This window comes from Salmo trutta, chromosome 3 (genome assembly GCF_901001165.1).
Source record: "Salmo trutta chromosome 3, fSalTru1.1, whole genome shotgun sequence".
Classification (NCBI taxonomy): domain Eukaryota; kingdom Metazoa; phylum Chordata; class Actinopteri; order Salmoniformes; family Salmonidae; genus Salmo; species Salmo trutta.
Window position 1 is genome coordinate 25,228,258 of NC_042959.1, and position 20,785 is coordinate 25,249,042.

General features: G+C 43.0%; 1 protein-coding gene across 5 annotated transcripts in view; it reads left to right on the plus strand.

The window, feature by feature from the left end:
• Positions 1 to 830: 830 nt before the first annotated feature.
• The window catches only part of LOC115170946 (E3 ubiquitin-protein ligase RNF130), a 72,895-nt gene continuing 52,940 nt past the window's right edge, over positions 831 to 20,785 (plus strand). Inside the window, exons 1-2 of one of the 5 annotated variants that reach the window (XM_029727379.1) lie at positions 831 to 1,010; positions 1,583 to 2,057. In XM_029727379.1, coding sequence (XP_029583239.1) covers positions 1,790 to 2,057 — 268 coding nt within the window. In that variant the 5' untranslated portion in view covers positions 831 to 1,010; positions 1,583 to 1,789. Of the gene's footprint in view, positions 1,011 to 1,577; positions 2,058 to 20,785 lie in introns of all 5 variants that reach the window. The other 4 variants (XM_029727387.1, XM_029727365.1, XM_029727360.1 and 1 more) reach the window with 4 other exon arrangements.

Consider the following 20,785-nt stretch of genomic DNA (forward strand, 5'->3'; position numbering starts at 1 on the left):
CCCTCTCTCCCGTCCTCCTCCGCCACACTCTCCCTCCCCTCCTCCCCGTCAGTCCTATCCTCCTGTGCCAGAATCCCTCTCTCCCTCATCCTCCCACGTCCTTCCTCCTAGTCATGCTTTTAATAATGGCTGAAAGTCTGTACACTGGTCATGGACTGGAGAGACTCATCTCAAACTCCCCCGCTTCATCCTGAGGCTACTGTTGGCTGTTAGTTTCAAATCGACTGGCTTTTGTGCAGAGCACAGCACAGGTGGGAAAATACAAGAGCCTGTCAACAATGGATAGAGCGGTACCAGAGGGTGTAGTGGCAAATGGACAAAGTAGTGGAATACCAAGGGAAGCCATTTTGTGTTCAGATTGGAACAGTGTAACACACACACACTATGTGTGAAGGGGATCCATAAGCTTTGAGCAGGTGCTTGTTGTCTGGTTGATTGTCATATCTTTTGTTCCCTTTTCTCCGAAATTGGACTTGGTGAAAACACTGTCATAAAATCCCAAAATTCACAAGCAAAATTGATTAGGCTACATAAACAGATCTTTATAGCTTAGTTTGGTTTTGGTAGCATAAACCTGCCACTGCAGGATAGTGACATATTGGTTCCTCTAATCAATAAGACTATAGCCTACCAGTTTAGAACATGTCTTGAAAACGTTTTACCTCATTGACTGCCTGACAATTGGATATGAGGGACACTGTGACCAAACCACGCTTTATCAGTAGGCTATAATTTATTAAATAACGGTACCATTAATGTTGACAGGTGAGGTGATTGTAAGGCGATCTACAGGTGGCCGTCTTTTCAGATATAGAGAACGTTGGCGTGATGGTAGGCCTACAAGCGCAGCTGTCGTCCTCTACTAAATCGCGCTGCGCTTGCGCTGTGTGGATCCAGAAGGAAAAGACCAGAGAGTGAATCGCATTATCGTTGTTTTGATGGCAAGGGCCACTGAACGTTCATCCAGAGGTTTTCTATCAATATCGTTTTGGTTCGAGGAAATGGAGAAGGTAGGTACCGCGTCATGGCTTTCGAAGGTGTGAATCAATGCGAAATAAATCGAATATTAGTGGCTCCGAGCAAAGGTAGCTCGCGATTATTGGCACGCTATTGTGAACACAAATCAGTAATGACAGCTGTTCACTTGTGGCAATAATACACAGCTGTAACGTTTGCATATTTTACAAAGACATTGCCACTCAGACAGCGTGCCGGCTATTGAAAATCTGGATACGGTCTATAGGCTTTTCATAACCTTCTCATTTTAATGCATAGGCTATGTATTTGTTTTCGGGATAGCCTGCTAAGTACTCGAACGATATAAATGCGCATTATAGTTGACATTAATAAAGAGCCTATGATATTCAAATAAAGGGCTCTCCTTAGGTTTTCATGCGATAAAAAGGTTACATGGATTGTCTTGTAATATTAAGCAATTGACAGCAAATAGGAAAATTATAACATACGGATATAGTCTACATCTGCCCAAAGCCATTTCATTTCATTATGTCAGCTTGTCTCCCTACAGTTCTAATGTGCGCTTTTATCATTTTTCTTTTTTTTCATTCCAAATGAAGTGTAGGCTACACATGTATTGGAATAAGAAAACTGTGTGAAGAGCACAGCATGTTTTTATGACGGGACGCCACACGGAAGACGCCGAGCCCCTGTCTGTCTGTCTGTCATCTTTTTATTTTCTTTTTTTGGTGGGGGGGGATCGTTGGAGTGGTTCGATTCCCTGAATAACAGCTTGGATGTAAAGGGGACATTACAGTAAGACATTCCGAAGATGCCCAAGAGGTGGACCACAGCAACGCCATGCAGCTATCTCCCGGTCGTCTTGTTGGTGCTCGTTCTGCCCAGATGTATACTGTCGATCCGTGCCGACAAAACCATCAGCAAGGAAGACCATGTTAGTGCTACGGTCAATGCCACCGTACTTGACTCCAAAGGCAATCCTAAGCAAATTCTAACCAAGGACGATGGCATGTACGGCCAGAATTCACCGAAAGTGGACGCGAAAGGAATCGTGATTGCACCTGCACCGAATCATGGAGGTAGGTTGGCACAAGTGTGCCATACTTGCTGCTTATGCACAGGCAGACAATTCAAATCATTTTTTCACTAATTGTTCTTTTGATCAATCAGCTCTGTGATAAGGATTCGGCTGACTGTGTAAACACATCCATTGTAGCCTATCTTTTACCGGCAGTGATGCATCATTGCATGCATGTTAAAATGTATGGTATTAATGCATGCATTACTTTTTGTACTCCATTAATGTATTGTTGAGTGATATTGAGGAATTGCCTTGTACTCAAGGTGTCAATAATACTACCCACACACACACACACACACACACTTTGCTTCTAAGTGAACCCTGTTCCCATAAAATGTTCAAGTTCCAGACATTGCATCTGTGTAATCATCAACATCACTGTGAGTGAGAGAGAAATAATTTTCATACAGAGACCCTTTCTGTTATATTTTCTAAAAGCCTTTTATAACCTCTAACATCTTATATGACACTAATTTAAAATAATAGGGGTCAAGGTATGAGTTTGTCAAGCAATTTTATCTATAAAAACATCTGAACTATTTGACTCTGCTAGTGTGACACACAGTAAACCAGACAAATGCAGTGCCTCTCCAAATGACACACAGTAACAAACTACTGTGACGTTAAGGATCCCTTTTGAAGGGCCTTCTACCAAACTGCTGCTGGATTCATAAATGCCCAATTGTTTAGGCAATATTTTCCTGTTATTTCAAGATGCAATATTATCACTGTCTCTTTCTTCAGTAGTCACATTTCTTCTGTTATGGGGCCACGGGTTGGAAATAGATAATGTTTCTGCAAAGCTAAACTAATTTCTCAGAATATCAAAAAAAATCTCTGACATGGACTACTTCCTGGACATTTTCATTCACATTATATTTTGTTCTGAACCGAGCACTACCTCCTTTTCAAGATTTGCAAACAGTGGTAACTTTTATGTTCAAATTTTATCCTATAAGCTCACATTGGCTTTTTGGCTCTCCTTGCTGTGCAAACTCATATTTACCCCATTTCCCTAAGCCGCTTGTTTGAGTGCCTTCGGGCTAATCTGGCTGTGGTAAACAGACTGGACAGGCTGGATACAGCTGTCCTGTGTCTCCCTCCTCAGCTTTCAGTAAACACTAAACAGCAGCGTCCCCTAAATACCCTTTCCTAGGGCGTAACAGTTCTGAGGAGGCTCTGAATGACTTGAGGGCTCGGCTTGTTGGGGAATCTGAGAAACACTCAGAAGGGGGGTTGGGGGCCATTTGGCATGCTTGGTATTTACAACCATAACTTCATATTCCACCCCTTACATAGCAGGCCAAATTACCCCTGTGTGTGTGTGTGTGTGTGTCTGCATTAATGAGCATAATTTCACCCTATAGCTATGAACATTGTGTACTCTCTTTTGGTCCAATTCTCCCCTACTCCAACAACCATTAACCAGGTCTCTAAGCTACTGTAGTAGAACATTACATAGTGGGTAACTTAAACGTTTTAGATGAGTCATCCTGGTCCTTAGACTGTGTTGCATGTGTATTGCAGCGAAAGGCCAATGGGGATGTACTTTGTCAATAATGCCACCGATGGGGGGGCCATATCATCTTTCTGGCGTCGTAGGTGTGAACCTACGATCTTCACCGATCCTCTACGTCTGTCAAAGGAAGAAAGAGAGGAAGCAAGTAAACATCAGTAAAAATGTTTCTACCTTGTTCTTGGCATAAGGACTTTGTTCTGAACAGTTCTTTGTCGTGCTTGTTCACAAAGAACAAAAGGATACCCTTTGAAAGGTTTTACTCGTCCCTTTGGAGGATGATATGGAGCACGATAGGTGTGTAGTTGCTATGGAAACTGAAGTGGCCAGAAAAGCAGCACTACGGTTGCCATCCCTGTTGTGGGCAGAAGGCACCTTTTGATTCGTCCTAAGTGTATCATCAAACTTCAGTATGGGCAGCCTAAAGTAGTTACAACTCTTCTGTTCTTGTAATGTCCCAACGTTTTATCAAGAACTTAATTGGTTGAAATCTGATTTGACGTAATTTAGCCTTGTCCTAGACTCTGCCTTGTTTTTGGTATCACTCGGGTTGACGACCAATCACCTAGTTTCCTTTGTCTGCTGCTGGTGTCGTAGTGGCAGTTTGGCAATGGGGGAGTGGTGTGACCTGTGCTACAACCCTGCCAGCGAAAGTCAAACCGCCAACCCCAAACTCGGTCAGGCAAAGTGGAACACCAACAGCATGTTAACAACCATATGACCAAAGGAAGGGCTAATGTTCACCAAAGTAACAAATGGACTTGAGTTTGTATGACTTGGGCCACAGTTACTTGGGAGGTCCCTGTTGTTGTGTATCACATCAAAGGGGAAGTGCTATTAGTCATGGTAAGGTTCTTCTGTTGAAGGGGTTACTGGACTGAAATAAAATTGGTTTCCCCGCTGGCCGCACTCTGCGAGTGCCGTACAGGAGTCCGTTACTCTGCTTGCTCCATTGCGTCTGTACATAGGCGAGCAGGAACACTACCCTGTTTCTGGTCTTTCTTCAATTCAATAGGTCTGACAGAAATCAATCTCTTAGCACCACACATGTACCTGACTCGATGGAATTATCATCAGCACTCCATTGATTTCAAGGATGTCGCATGGCTGTTGACTGTGAAACACCATGCTTTGGCAGTCACCTGCATTCCATTTGACACTTTAGTGTTCGTATAGCTGAGGAAATGAGAAACACAATGACTTAGGATAAGGTAGAAGTTACCTGTGTAACATTTTATTCTAATCTAGCCTTTTCCTCAGTATGAGACTACAGCATCAAGCCTCTTTGGCCACCCACCTTCACTTCTATCTATCCAACAATCCATCCACCTGATTTTTGCAGAGTCACTAGTGCTAGGTGTGTTGAAGGCCCTTGGCTTCCAAATACTGTGCTCAAATTTTTTAGACTGCTATTATAAGAAATGTAACAAGTTCTCCACCAGGACCCAGTATTGTAAGGACTTCATAACAATGGCAAATGTATTGCTGCAGTGGCTGCCAGCTGTCGCTTCTATGGAGGACATGAATAGAAATGGAAACAAAATCCTGGCTTCATCAAACTGTCTGACTCTGGAGTCTTGGCAGAATCAGAGCACCTATAAAGTACAACTACTCTCTTCGCATTGACCTTTCTTTGTCTGTAGCCTTTGAACCTTGACCCTTAGTTGTGCCTAGGACATTTTAATTCACACTACGCTCTACTGGTATTTTGAACCTTGAACTCTGTCTTTGGTCTGTTACTGTCAAATTACTCAAGGTGAGGTGTCAAACCAATCGTATCCATTTAATTCGGTTCTTTTTTTATATTAGGAAAGTTTTTAATATCTTGTAACATTCTCACAACTTTTTTATAGCCCCTTAATTGAAAATGGTTTATTATACCGAGTGTGAGTACCGGTAGTACTTCAGGAGAGAAGTAAAAACATGATCTACAGCCTCCTCCAGATTCAGGGCCTCTTGGAACATAAACCAGTTGATTTAGCACTTCCTGCCTTTCCATCTATGGCTCTCTGTCTCTCTGGCTGCGGAACCGTAGGACTGAGGCGGAAGACATATGGTGGGGAGATCAAACGATCAGAACCAAAGCTGTTCTGAGCCCTTCGGCGAAGCATAAAGATGAGCAGTCCCTCGGATTAATCCTTGCCTTGCTTCTTCTCTCCCATTCTCTCCTACGCTCCATTTACTTCGACTAGTCTCTCCTCACCACAGGTCTGACTCAGCAGCCAATGAGAAATCATTCCAAAAACTAGCCAACCTATCAAGACATTCAGCATCCCACTAACACCCAATCAGAATTAATACAGAGCAGCCTTGTCAGATGGATGGAGGCCTGTCGTAAAAATACTAGGCCAACAAGACCATGTGTCAATGGAAACCCTGTTATGCCATTGCGTAGTTGCCGAGCCCAGGGATTTGAGGTGCTTGAGTGGGCACACATGGTGGTAAATGACCCTGGCAATGCGTGGATCTGTGGGGATGTTGGCTAATTAGCCTTACCCCAGGCCATGGACGACCAACTCTCCCTAGCTACTGGGAAGAAGGAAGGACAACTGTCGGCTTGCCCAGTTATTTGTACTGTCCTTACAGGCTGTCACACTTGATATTGTGCACAGCAACTGATGGCCAAGGCCGACCACTCATTAGGCAGGATTAGGAGTCAGATTGAAGAGGGTGGCATTTTCTGAGCTAAACTGACCAAGACGCACCTCCAACAACACACAAAACCTCACATAATTCTGCCCAAAAACAATGTCAATTTCTCTCAACCAGTAGCATATGATGTCACCTTGTGATACGCAGTGCTCATTCTGTTAGACAGGGGCGCAAAATATTTCACTTACCCATTCCCAGCGTGCCTCTCCAGGGTGCTGTTGTAGAGACGCATCGCTGCGGCGCTCCACCAATGTTCCGTCATAAAAATCACCTAGCATAAACCTAAACCATGTAGCAGATACTCTTTCTACCATATCCTGTCTGTGGCCTTTTCTGCAGCCTGTAGGCTGGCGATACAATGTAATGAGACAGACACCTTTTACATCATGCAGGTTTCTCCAATCAAATAGTCTAACATAAATGGCACCCAATCAAATAAAAAATGTGCTGACATGTTAACAAACATATCCCAAAAACAGGAGAGTTAAAAGTGGAATGGACAATCAGAAGTTTCATTCTGTGGGCTAAATTGTCATGATAAATGGTTTCAAGTTTGTATATGTACATTTTTGATGAGCTGATCTTAGCGAAAAAGAAAATACTTTTGCATGTCCCGCTATGTAAACACATTACAAATAGGCTCAGATTAACTCCAGAGGAAGGCCCAAAAAATTGTCAGACTCCAGCCACCCAAGTCATAGACTGTTTGTTCTCTCTGCTACCGCACGGCAAGCGGTACCGGAGCACCAAGTCTGGGACCAAAAGGCTCCTTAATAGCTTCTACGCCAAGCCATAAGACTGCTGAATAGCTAATCAAATGGCTAACTGGACTATTTGCATTGACCCTCTTATTTTATTACTGTTGTTTTGCACAGGTTCGATGTACACTGGACTCTAACCACACACTCACACATACTACACTGACACGCCAACACACACACGGACACACACACTTGCGTATTGACGCCTTACACACACTCTCACATACCTTCACACTCTTCACATACCCTGCGGCTACTCTGTTTATTATCTATGCCTACTCACTTTACCCCTACCTACATGTACATATTACCTCGACTAACCCTTACCCCCACACATTCACTCAGTACCGGTACCCCTTGTATATAGCCTCATTATTGTTATTTTATTGTGTTACTATTTTTCCTTTCTGTTTATTTAGCAAAGGTTTCTTACTTACTTTTTAATAACTCTGCATTGTTGTTTAAGGGCTGGTAATTAAGCATTTCATGGTAAGGTCTACACCTGTTGTAATCGGCGCATGTGACCAATACAATTTTATTTGACGAAGATTGGTAGCTGATATTCAGAGCTTTAAATAGCCAAATTGATTAGTCACAGGAATCAGGACTAATAAAGCCAATGCAATGGCCTGTTTTACAAACGGTGGGTCTACCACATGGATGAGCATTCATACAATTCTATTGCAGGCCTACATTCCATTCCAGTAAGGACAGACCAATATCTTTCGGATGTCTTTTTTTGGTCCTGTCCAGACCAGCAGTCTTTGTTTGGGGCATTCCAGACCAACAATGATTTCCACGGACATTGGTTTTTGGTTCGGTCTGGACCAGCCTTGATTTGGCCCAAACCTAGACGTCTATGTATGGTTCAGATTTTGTCTGTTCTGGACCGGCCTTGATTTGGTCTAAATATAGACGTTTAGAAATGACGTCTTTTCAACGTTCATTCAAACCTGATTTAAACATCCAGAAAATACGCATTTTCAACGTTTCAAATTTCTGTAAATTCCGAACTGAAATTAACCTGATATCAACGTCCGGAAAATACAGATTTTAGTTTTGCAGGGCAGCAATATTATTGTTTCACCTAGGGCGGCAGAATAGCCAGGACCTGCTTATTGCTGTACTACTGTATGCCTTGTGAACTTTCTCTCAGTATCACAATATCTACTGAATCGCACAATTAACATTCAAACGGAATTTGGGTGGTAACATGTAATATTGTAATAACATACACTCTGGGCAGGATAAAATAGGACAAACAGAGGATTTTAGTCAGTGGTGACCATTGACTACCTTGGTAGTGGTGTTCCATCCAATGTTCTGCTATTAGACTGCAGCGTATTTCCGTTGTGTGCTGCGATCTATGGCTCAGTGAATGTGAGTGAGGGAAGCCCTGGAGCAGATGGAGGGAGAAAGCAGTCTCCTAAGACCTCAGTAATGATGACGGATGGGACGTTTTTGATTGGCGGAAGGGTGGTGAGTCGAACAGAACGCTCCATCCGCATTATTAAGGACAAAATGTGCCATTAAATGGCCACATAGACAAGATGAATGCGAGCACAAAGGGCAGCAGCATGCACTCTGTCATAACGGCATCTCTCTGGAGTTTTATTGGGGTTGTACTGTACATTTGGCAATGTTGGTATATTGAATAAGTCCCAATTGGTTGTCTGTGGTAGGGTGGATGCCACGTGCCCTGCACAATTCAGACTTTTGCTAGCCTTTGTTATTTGATCATTTGATTTGGATCCCCATTAGCAAACGCCAATGGCGACAGCTAGTCTTACTGGGGTTCGACATATAACGAAGAATACATTACAGACAAGACTTTAGAATTTACATACATTTTAAAAACATGAACATGTAGTGTGTGTGTGCCTCTATCAGTTACACATGTCAGTACATACACAACAGGTAGGTCACATTGGGGAAAGGTGTTGTGCCCTGAGGTGTTGCTTTATTATTATAATTTTTTTAAACCATGACTTTACTTGTACAGGATGATGCCCAAGGGATTGACATTCATGGCAGAATTCACACACACTCACTCACTCACCAGCATATTTATTACTGTTCATAATTTTGAATATAAGGTTATTTGAGTGAATAAGCAGGCTATAATAACCTTCCCTTGACCCTGTCCTTAAGAGGGCGTCTATATAATTCCTGGGTGAGATTGTTACCTCACAGCGGTCTTGCAGGCTCCCTGTGTGAGCCGGGTGAGTCAGATGAGCTTATGTCATGTTTCCCAGCACCAGTCCTCGAGTACCTCCAACAGCACCAGTCCTCGAGTACCTCCAACAGCACACATTTTTGTTGGAGTTGTTGGGGGTACTCAAGCACTGGAGTTGGGAAACACTGTATTACATCAAAGTTTTAGAGCTTTCTTGGTTGAAAAACTAATCTGGTAAAGATACAGTATGTTCACTAATAGCCCTATTTGTACGTGACTAAAAATGTGTCAAATTGCAGGAAATGAACTCGACATGAGCTCTGTATTGATGTGGGTATGCAGATCCACGAGCCACTGTGGCACTATTTTTATGGCCCCCACCCACATCAGTTTTAGAGCTTTCTTGGTTGAAAAACTAATCTGGTAAAGATACAGTATGTTCACTAATAGCCCTATTTGTACGTGACTAAAAATGTGTCAAATTGCAGGAAATGAACTCGACATGAGCTCTGTATTGATGTGGGTATGCAGATCCACGAGCCACTGTGGCACTATTTTTATGGCCCCCACCCACATCAGTTTTAGAGCTTTCTTGGTTGAAAAACTCATCTGGTAAAGATATAGTATGTTCACTAATAGCCCTATTCGTACGCGACTAGTATTACTATAGAACGTTCGTTATGTGATTATTACCCCAGCGTGTCCGTTTTGCAGTGGTCGATTGGGATGAGTTTTCCCAAACTGTCCTTGTAATTCTTTTTTTTTCCTCATTCAAAATGATGACGGAAGCCTGGAGGCTCCTCTAGGTGTGAAGATATTTCATATGTCTAGGGATAGCCTAATGGCCTTCAGTTTGGAGAAAGTCAAAATAATAATGCGTGTCAATACTTCTTTTAAAAGAGAAGTATGGCAAGTTGATATGACAAAACAGATCCTTCATCTGTAGGCTACATGCATAGCACTTTTGTTTTAAGCATCAATTTGTTCCCATTTTCTTACCCACACTGGATGCAGCACCTGTTTTTAAACTCTGTAATATACCTCAAAACACAGGGATGACGATTCACACGGTATACGTATTATCAGTTTGCTGAAAAACTAACATGGCAGATTCAGCCAGGACTAAAACAACAGATGTGGTGCTTTGTGCTTGGCCATACTTAAGACACCTGAAATGGCTGATATACTTCTGCAAAACCCCAGACTCGGTTTCAGTTTAACACCACTGCATTTCACAACGTCCCACGTTTTGACAGTTTCACTTTGAGGTTAGCTTTGCAATGCTGTGACGCTCAGTACACAGGTGTCCTTCCTCTAAACGCCGCTCTCGCTGTATATATGCCGTCATGCCAAGCAAATAGAAGTGAGATGTCAAAGAGGAACAGGTGCTTTTGTGACATCAAACCCCACCAACATCTCACAAACGATTGGCGCCATGCACCATATAAAGTGTTGTTGATTCTCGCCATGATACCAGCAGCAGTTTTCCTGTGTTATCGGGTCAGATTCAAGCTTCCTGTTGTTCTCCCAACTGCGTAGTGCAACATTGCTCTGAGTCACCCCACACAACTCTTCTTCTGATTTGATATCTCATCCAAGAAGGCGCTTCAGGAACAACGTTTTGAATTGCACCGTAAGGCTCAGATATTAGTAGGAATGAAAATGACCCTGTTGAAAACTTCAGCATTGTCTTTGTAGTGACGTGCACTATAAATGGTGGTTTCCAGTCTGTGTTTTTCAAGGCCCTTTGCTATAAGGGCTAGTGCAAATGCTCTGTTGTTTCCGCTGAGACGTTACCATACATACATGTAGGGTTTTTAAGCCTGAGAACTAGGCCACGCCTCCAGTGGTTGAATATCTATGGAGTCAGCTTATTAGTAAGCTGATTGCCAATTGGCTTATCAGTTCAAATGTTGGTCAACTCATTTCATATTAATTTACCTCGGGTGAAAAGAATAAAGAGTACTTCATAATTTCAAGCAGCAATACTCTGCTCATTGATTACCCAGAGTGCCTGTGGGTGTTCAATTCACATCTTTCCACTATAGCCCATGTCCCAAATTTAGAATGCCAATGATGATTAAAACAAACTCTGTGACCCTTAATTACTGTCTACCCATTTAATGAGTATTGATGGCAGCGTAGGCATCTGGGATACCGTTCACCCTCAGGCACTCTGGGTAATCATCATTATGCTCTGTGTTTGTCATACTGTGTGTGTGTGTGTGTGTCGTGCACGCATAGTGATTTACTTGCAACTTTTCTGGGGTATATTGCAAGCCTTTGATTTGATCCCATCACTTCATATGAGATGGAATACTGTGCTCCTCCATCTCTTTGAACAGTAGGCCAACTTCATCATTTTCACAGTCAGGGTGGCTTAGCCATCTAATGTCAGCCCTGACATTGATACAGTATGGAGCATTGAGTGTGGGTGGGTCTGTGCTTGTCCTGTGCGCATGCCCCAACTGCCAATTCCAATATCTCGAAGGCAGACCTTAACTGTCACTACTAAGCGTCACAACCATCAAATGCAGCTAAAACATCAAATGTAGCTAAAAACATCACATGTTGCTAAAACCTGGCCCAATCAATATGTGCAAATGATTGGAGCTCTGAGAAAAACTGTTTAACAATGTGGTAAAGTCATTTTTCCCTGGAAGGGTTGCAACTACTGCTACCCCCGCTAGTACTACTGCTACTACTACTGCTACTACTACCGCTACTGCTACTGCTACTACTACCGATACTGCTACTGCTACTACTACTGCTACCCCTGCTGCTACTACTGCTACTACTACTACCGCTGCTACTGCTACTACTGCTGCTACCACCACTGCTACCCCTGCTACCGCTGCTACTGCTACCCCTGCTACTGCTGCTACGACTACTACCGCTACTACTACTGCTACTACCACTGCTACCCCTGCTACTGCTGCTACTACTACCGCTGCTACTACTGCTACTACTACTACCGCTGCTACTGCTACCCCTGCTACTGCTACTACCACTGCTACCCCTGCTGCTACTACTACTACTTCTGCTACTTCTACCCCTGCTACTGCTGCTACTACTGCTACTACCACTGCTACTGCTACCCCTGCTACTGCTGCTACGACTACTACTGCTGCTACTACTACTGCTACTGCTGCTACTACTGCTACTACTACCGCTACTACTACTGCTACTACAACTACTGCTGCTACTACTAATGCTACCCCTGCTACCGCTTCTCCTGCTACCCCTGCTACGACTACTACCCCTGCTACTGCTGCTACGACTACTACCGCAAATACTACTGCTACTGCTGCTACTACTACTACTGCTACCCCTGCTACTGCTGCTCCTGCTACTACTACTACTACTACTACTACTACTACTACTACTACTACTACTACTACCCCTGCTGCTACTGCTACCCCTGCTGCTACTGCTACTACTACTGCTACTGCTACTGCTACTACTACTACTACTACTACTACTGCTCCTACTACTACTACCGCTGCTGCTACTACTACTACCGCTGCTGCTGCTACCCCTGTTGCTGCTGCTACTACTACTACTACTACTGCTGCTACTGCTGCTGCTACCCCTGCTCCTACTACTACTACTGCTCCTACTACTACTACCGCTGCTGCTGCTACTACTACCGCTGCTGCTGCTACCCCTGTTGCTGCTGCTACTACTGCTGCTACTACTACTACCGCTGCTACTGCTGCTGCTACCCCTGCTGCTACTACTACTACTACTTTCGCTGCTACTGCTGCTACCGCTGCTACTACTACCGCTGCTGCTACTACTACCGCTGCTGCTGCTGCTGCTGCTACTACTACTACTACTACTACTACTACTACTGCTGCCCCTGCTCCTACTACTACTACTGCTGCTACTACTACTACCACCGCTGCTACTACTATCGCTGCTACTGCTGCTGCTACTGCTGCTACTACTACTACCACCGCTGCTACTACTATCGCTGCTACTGCTGCTGCTACTGCTGCTTCTACCCCTGCTACTGCTGCTGCTACCCCTGCTACTGCTGCTGCTACCCCTGCTACTGCTGCTGCTACCCCTGCTACTACTACTACTACTACTACTACTACCGCTGCTGCTACTATTACATTACATTTAAGTCATTTAGCAGACGCTCTTATCCAGAGCGACTTACAAATTGGTGCATTCACCTTATGATATCCAGTGGAACAACCACTTTACAATAGTGCATCTAAATATTTTAAGGGGGGGGGTTAGAAGGATTACTTTATCCTATCCTAGGTATTCCTTAAAGAGGTGGGGTTTCAGGTGTCTCCGGAAGGTGGTGATTGACTCCGCTGTCCTGGCGTCGTGAGGGAGCTTGTCCCACCATTGGGGTGCCAGAGCAGCGAACAGTTTTGACTGGGCTGAGCGGGAACTGTGCTTCCTCAGAGGTAGGGAGGCGAGCAGGCCAGAGGTGGATGAACGCAGTGCCCTTGTTTGGGTGTAGGGCGTAGGGCCTGATCAGAGCCTACTACTACCGGGCCTACTACTAGGGCCTGATTAGAGCCTACTACTACCGCTGCTGCTACTACTACTACCGCTGCTGCTACTACTACTACCGCTGCTGGTACTACTACTGCTGCTGCGACCCCTGCTGCTACTACTACTACTTTTCTGTGAAATGCGTACTTACGAGCCCTTTCACAACAATGCAGAGTTCAAAGGTAAGACATTTGCTTAAAAAAAAAGTAATTTTGTTTTACTAATTCAAAAGGCACTCGCACATCTGAGCAATCTTATTGCAGGTGCATGGCAACAGTTGAAACAGGATGAAGGAAAAAGGAAACCGCACACTGCTCTTGATAGTATCACTGATATTTAATAAGCTTACGTTGGCCAACTGCCAACCACGAAAGAAAATCAGCCAGGCTCTTTTACGCCCTCTACCAAATGGTAGCTATACATGCAGAGGATGCGCACAGAGCAACAATATGATGAAGTGTGAATATTTCTGCCACCCCCAAACAGGAAAACGGTTTCAAATAAATGATATCATCACGTGTACCACCACGCATGTTATTTCCATTATTAAATGTCCATGTGGGCTCTGCTATGTCGGTAAGACCTCCTGCTCTCTCAAACAGAGAATTAGTGAACATAAAAGTTCAATCAGGCGAAACGACAGGGATTATCCAGTCGCAGTACATTTTAATGACCTAAAACATGACATTTCTACCTTTTTTTAGATTTTGTGGCATAGAGAAAGTCAAGGTATCAGACAGGGGAGGTGATATTAATAATAAAGAGAATGTTTTTGGATTTTCACCCTCCAGACATTATTTCCTAAAGGACTTAATGATGAAATGCCTATGTATGTTATGTTGTGAATTTGAACATGAATTATGTGCCTATTTAAGATTACTCTGTTTTTTGTATGATGTACCCAATGATTAATGAAAACTTGCTATGTCCTCATTGTGGTTTTATGGACGTATTCAATGCGTCTTATTTATACACTTTTGTAGTGTTTGTGAAATGCATATTGTTATGTTTGGTAGCACTTATTTATTTTTCCTTTGCCTCCAACCCCTTTCCATGCGTGGAATGGATTTGGGTGGGGCTAGGTCTACATAGAGGTGCTGTTTTCAGAAGATTCACAAAAGCTCTGACAAAGGCCGATACGTAAGCTTATTAAATATCAGTAATACTATCAAGAGCAGTGTGCGGTTTCCTTTTTCCTTCATATTGTTTTACTAATTCCAAGACTAGGGCCACCGAGTGGCGCAGTGGTCCAATGTCACTGCATCACAGTGCTGGCTGTGCTACTAGAAATCCTGGTTCGAGTCCAGGCTGTGTCGCGGCCGGCCGCTGCCGGGAGACTCATGGGGCGGAGCACAATTGGACCAGCGTCGTCCGGGTTAGGGGAGGGTTTGGCCGGCAGGAATGTCCTTGTCCCATCGCGCTCTAGTGACTCCTGTGGCGAGCCGGGCGCATGCACGCTGACACGGTCGCCAGGTGTACGGTGTTTCCTCCGACACATTGATGCGGCTGGCTTACTGGTGTAGCGGGCATTTGTAGTGGGTTGTGTTTCGGAGGATGCGCGGCTCTCGACCTTCGTCTCTCCCGAGTCCGTACGGGACTTGCAGCGATGGGACAGGACTGTAACTACCAATTAGATACCACGATATTGGGGAGAAAAATAGTTAAAAAAATAAAAAAGGCTATATGCAAGGGCTACTGGTCAATGTGCAGGGGTATGAGGTAATTGAGGGTGTGTGTATGTGTGTGTTTGCCTACCCTCACCACCTGGGGGCGGCAGAAAGTCCAGTATCCACAGATCAATCTCAATTGCACTCCACTTCTGTGGGAAAGGGCAAAGGAATACCTACCTGAAAATGCTGTTCATTTTCTACAGTTCTACATTTTCTACTGTTTTCTACAAGGACCTTAGCTTAGTGATGAGCTTGGACACTATGGTGTTGAACGCTGAGCTGTAGAAAATGAACAGCATTCCTTTCCCACCTGGAGAAGTGGAGTGCAATTGAGATTGATCTGTTGGGGTGGTATGCGAATTGGAGTGGGTCTAGGCTAGGGTGTCTGAGATGGTATTGATGTGAGCCATAACCAGCTTTTCAAAGCATTTGAAGTGAGTGCAATTGTTTGGACATGATTTAGAAAGAAACACACACGTGTGAATAACTTATGTAAATTTGATTTTTCTATATTTAATTTTCAATACATTTTGCAAAAATGTCTAAATGTGTTTTCACTTTGTCATTATGGGGTATTTGTGTGTAGATGGGAGAAGATAAATTATTTTAATACATTTTGAATTCAGGCTGTAAGACAACAAAATAAGTCAAGGGGTATGAATACTTTCTGAAGGCACTGTAACTGTTCAGGAACGGGATAGTGCTGACATGCCAACGATAGTGGCTAAGTTTAATCTGCCCAAATTCGCCTGGAAGGCGGTTTATTAAGATTAAACGACCATTTTGTGTGCATTTCTTTCCCCATACATTACATGTTCACATCATACACGTGCTCACACCCTTAAAGGTGGATCTGCAGTTGCTGCATCCATTTTTAGACTTTTAAATGAACAATGTATACCCATTGATTTTTGAAGAATATATTTTACTCCTTTGTTTGTAAACAAACACTGTATAGCCTCAAACTATAATTGTTAGATCATAGATAGTCAGTCCTTGTATCCATAGCTCTGTCTGTGTTTGTTACATTGCCCCATCCCTCAGCTCTTTACCAAATCAGTGGCAGGGTGGCACTTGCTATTGTTTGAACTGCAGATTGCCACTTTAAATCATCCTTCCTGAATGAGTGCCTGTTCATTAGGCTGAAGTGAACGTCAGGCATGGTTCTTACGGCATCGAGTGAAGTGAATAGAAGTCGTCCTGACTGCGGCCTTTTTACAGTGAACAGTCAAGTGCTGTACCGCTCTACCTTTGTCTCTCCTAAGAGCTATTGACCTGCTGCTCACGTTTTACCAGGCTGTGTATGAAGTATGCACTTTTTTTTGTGTTTGGGGCACATTTGGGTTGCTAGTTTTGTGCATGTGTGTTAAGTCTAGACGGCCTGTGTTTGATTAATTTAGTGAAATATGTTTAGTTAATGATAACATTACGTACGTGAAAGAGTGTGCTTTGTGTGTTGTCTCTTAAATTCTCTGAATTTTAAATGAACTGCTCCTTATGCGCTCAACTATAATACATGCTCACACACTCACGCAGATATAGACGCATATGCCAGGACTGACTCAATGAGCCACACACATGTAGAGTAAATCCCACGGGGACAGTGAGCATCTGCTCCCTAGTGTTGACACTGCAGCCTGATGAATATTACACTGTCTGTCTCTGAGTGTGTCCATGGAAGGTGAACCTTCAGGATAGGGACCATGCCGCCACCATGCACCAGAGGGAAAGGGGGGTAAAAAAAAACACACACACACACACACACACAACCTCACTCACAGAATACACTATCAATCACCAGTCCCTAGAACACACACCCTCACTCACAGAATACACTATCAATCACCAGTCCCTAGAACACACAACCTCACTCACAGAATACACTATCAATCACCAGTCCCTAGAACACACACCCTCATTCACAGAATACACTATCAATCACCAGTCCCTAGAACACACACGCACCCTCACTCACAGAATACACTATCAATCACCAGTCCCTAGAACACACACGCACCCTCACTCACAGAATACACTATCAATCACCAGTCCCTAGAACACACACGCACCCTCACTCACAGAATACCACTATCAATCACCAGTCCCTAGAACACACACACACACCCTCACTCACAGAATACCACTATCAATCACCACTCCCTAGAACACACACACACCCTCACTCACAGAATACCACTATCAATCACCACTCCCTAGTACACACCCTCACTCACACAAGCTCACATTCCAGTATTTTAATGCATGGATCCATCAGCGCTGATTTGAGTGTTTACGGGAACAAGAAAGGACGCTTCTCCTTCAGAAACACTCGCTCTCCTTCTCTGCCTTTCTGAAACACAATCAATGTCTGTGACCTTGTATTGTATCAGCCCAGCCTCTATCAGCCCTAGGTGTGCTGGGTCTCTGCTATTAACAGTAGAACCGCTGGGCCTCGATGGACCCCCCCCCCCCCCTTTTCAAGCTAATGAGCAGTCATTCTGACTGCAACATTCTAACGGATATATGCTATTGTGAAATTAATCATTTGGTGGTGTTTATGAAGGTCTTAGGTAACATTACAATATTGTAGGCTATATGTAAACAACATTTTACAACTATGAAACGGAACATGTTGGAATGCGGTAAGAGCATCTTTTTATAATGACGCACGGTCAAATGATGAAAACATAAGTAGACTAAACATCACTATAAGCACCAAGTGTGCTTAATAAATAGTGAAAATCAGTACAGAAGCATTTATGTAATTAAGGCTTCTACACCTGCATTGCTTACTGTTTGGGGTTTTAGGCTGGGTTTCTGTACAGCACTTTGAGATATCAGCTGATGTAAGAAGGGCTATATAAATAAATTTGATTTTGATTTTAGATTTTTTGATTAATGAATGTGTCAATATGACAACAGTCAAAAAATGTCAATTATTGTCAGCTCATGCTTAAATGGTGTGCATCTTCAGGCAATGGCATCAATTGGAGCATGCCCATGTCACATAAACAAGGAAAGATGGTGAGTGCGTTGCTGATGATGTTTTTTGCTTGGAATGTAAGGCATGCTCTTTGGGATGATATTTTGTGCTGATAATAGCCCGTGCATTGTCATCATTTAATTTGGTGGGGACACATGCTCAGTGCGCACCATTCTGTTTTTTTAATTTTTTTTATTCTAATTAGAATAGATCAATACGATAGAATGGGACGCCCTGTTCTTCATTTACAATTGGTGATTATATAATTATGCGTAGTTCGCTTCCACTCGCTCATTATCTCCCCCTTTCTTCCCCATCATACTGATACTTTATTGCTTAGTTACGAGCCCTTTCCCAAAAATGTTCTCTCCTCACCGTTTCATTTGCTGTTATGTATGAAATTAGTTTCGGTGTGGTTTAGGTTCGATTCCTGGCTGTGTCACAGCCAGCCGTGACCGGGAGCCCCATGGGGCGGCACACAACTGGCCCAGCGTCGTCCGGGTTAGGGGAAGGTTTGGCCGGTGGTATTTCCTTAGCTGGGTACGTCTCCAATAGCTATCCCCACCTGGATTGTGCAACATTTACCTATTATTCTTTTCAAAAAGCTCTGTAAAATTCATTGTTGTCATTGCTAGACAACCATTTTCAGGTCTTGCCATAGATTTTGAAGTACAGAAGATTTAGTCAAAGCTATAACTTGGCCACTCAGGAACCTTCACGGTCTTCTTTGAAAGCAACTCAAGTGCAGATGTGGCTTTGTGTTTTAGGTTATTGTCCTGCTGAATGGTAAACTCCTCTGTGTCTGGTGGAAAGCAGACTGAATCAGGTTTTCCTCTATGATTTTGCCTGTGCTTAGCCTTAAAAAGTCCCAAGTCTTAACGATTACAACCATACCCATACCATGATGCAGCCACCACTATGCTTAAAAATATGGAGAGGGGTACTCAGTAAAGTGTTGTATTGGATTTGCCTCAAACATTACACTTTGTATTCTGGACAAAAAGTTAATTGCTTTGCCGCATTTGTGCAGTATTACTTTAGTGCCTTGTGGCAAACAGAACGCATGTTTTGGAATATTTGCATTCTGTACATCCTTCTTTTCACTCTGTCAGTAAGGTTAGTATTGTGGAGTAACTTCAATGTTGTTGATCCATCCTCAGTTTTCTCCTATCACAGCCATTAAAGTCTGTAACTGTTTTAAAGTCACCATTGGCTTCATGGTGAAATCCCTGAGTGGTTTCCTTCCTCTCCGGTACTGAGTTAAGGGCGCCTGTATTCTTTGTGGTGACTGGTTGTATTGATACACCATCCAAAGTGTAATTAATAACTTCACCATGCTCAAAGGGATATTCAATGTCTGCTTTAAAAAACTGTATCCATCTACCAATAGGTGCCCTTCTTTGCGAGGCATTGGAAAACCTCCCTGGTCTTTGAGGTTGAATCTGTGTTTGAAATTCAATGCTCGACTAAAACCTTAGATTATTGTATGTGTGGGGTACAGAGATGGGTTAGTCATTAAAAAAATCATGTTAAACACTGTTATTACACACTGAGTCCATGCAACTTATGTGGCTTAAGCTAATTTTTACTCCTCAACTTATTTAGGCTTGACATAACAAATATGTTGAATACTTATTGACTCTACATTTGAGCTTTTCATTTTTTAATAATTTGTAAAATACAATTAAAACACAATACCACTTTGACATTATGTGGTATTGTGTGTAGGCCAGTGACAAAAATCTCAATTTAATCCATTTTAAATTCAGGCTGTAACACAACAAAATGTGGAAAAAGTCAAGGGGTGTGAATACTTTCTGAAGGCACTGTCAAAAGTAGTGAATTGGAAAAGGGTGCCATTTTAGATGCACATAACATATTTTGTCATGGGTTTCCTGCCATAATGAAAAGCTTTGCAGTCCACTGGTTTAGCAGGGCATGGCTAGTACCCAACATTAGGGTTGCAAAGGGTCGGGAACTTTCTGGTAAATTTCAGGATTTTCTTCTGAAATTTTCCATGGGAAGTTAAGCCTTGGAATTTGGGGAATTTTGCTTCAATTCATCAAAAAAAGTTAGCTTAACAGTGAACTTTTTGTGGGATACACACAAGGCAATTCTACTATCCCCAATTCAATGGAATTGCAACCCTCTGCATGCACAGTGCATTCTTCCATCACATGTACAGCTGATTCTCAAGATCTCGCACACTAATGAGATGCTATTGAACCCACACTACTACACTGTCTGAGCCAAGGACTACATGTTTTCTGGTAAATTTTGATTACAATACTGGGTGGGGTGAATATATTTTATATGACATGATTTTTTGTTAAATAGTAGCCTACAGCAAAGTGTATTAAAATAATTTCTAACTTGTTAACAATTTCTGCTAGTTAGTTTATGCTACAATGTGGGTTTAAAAGCCAACTCGGCTCCTTCATTCATTGAAT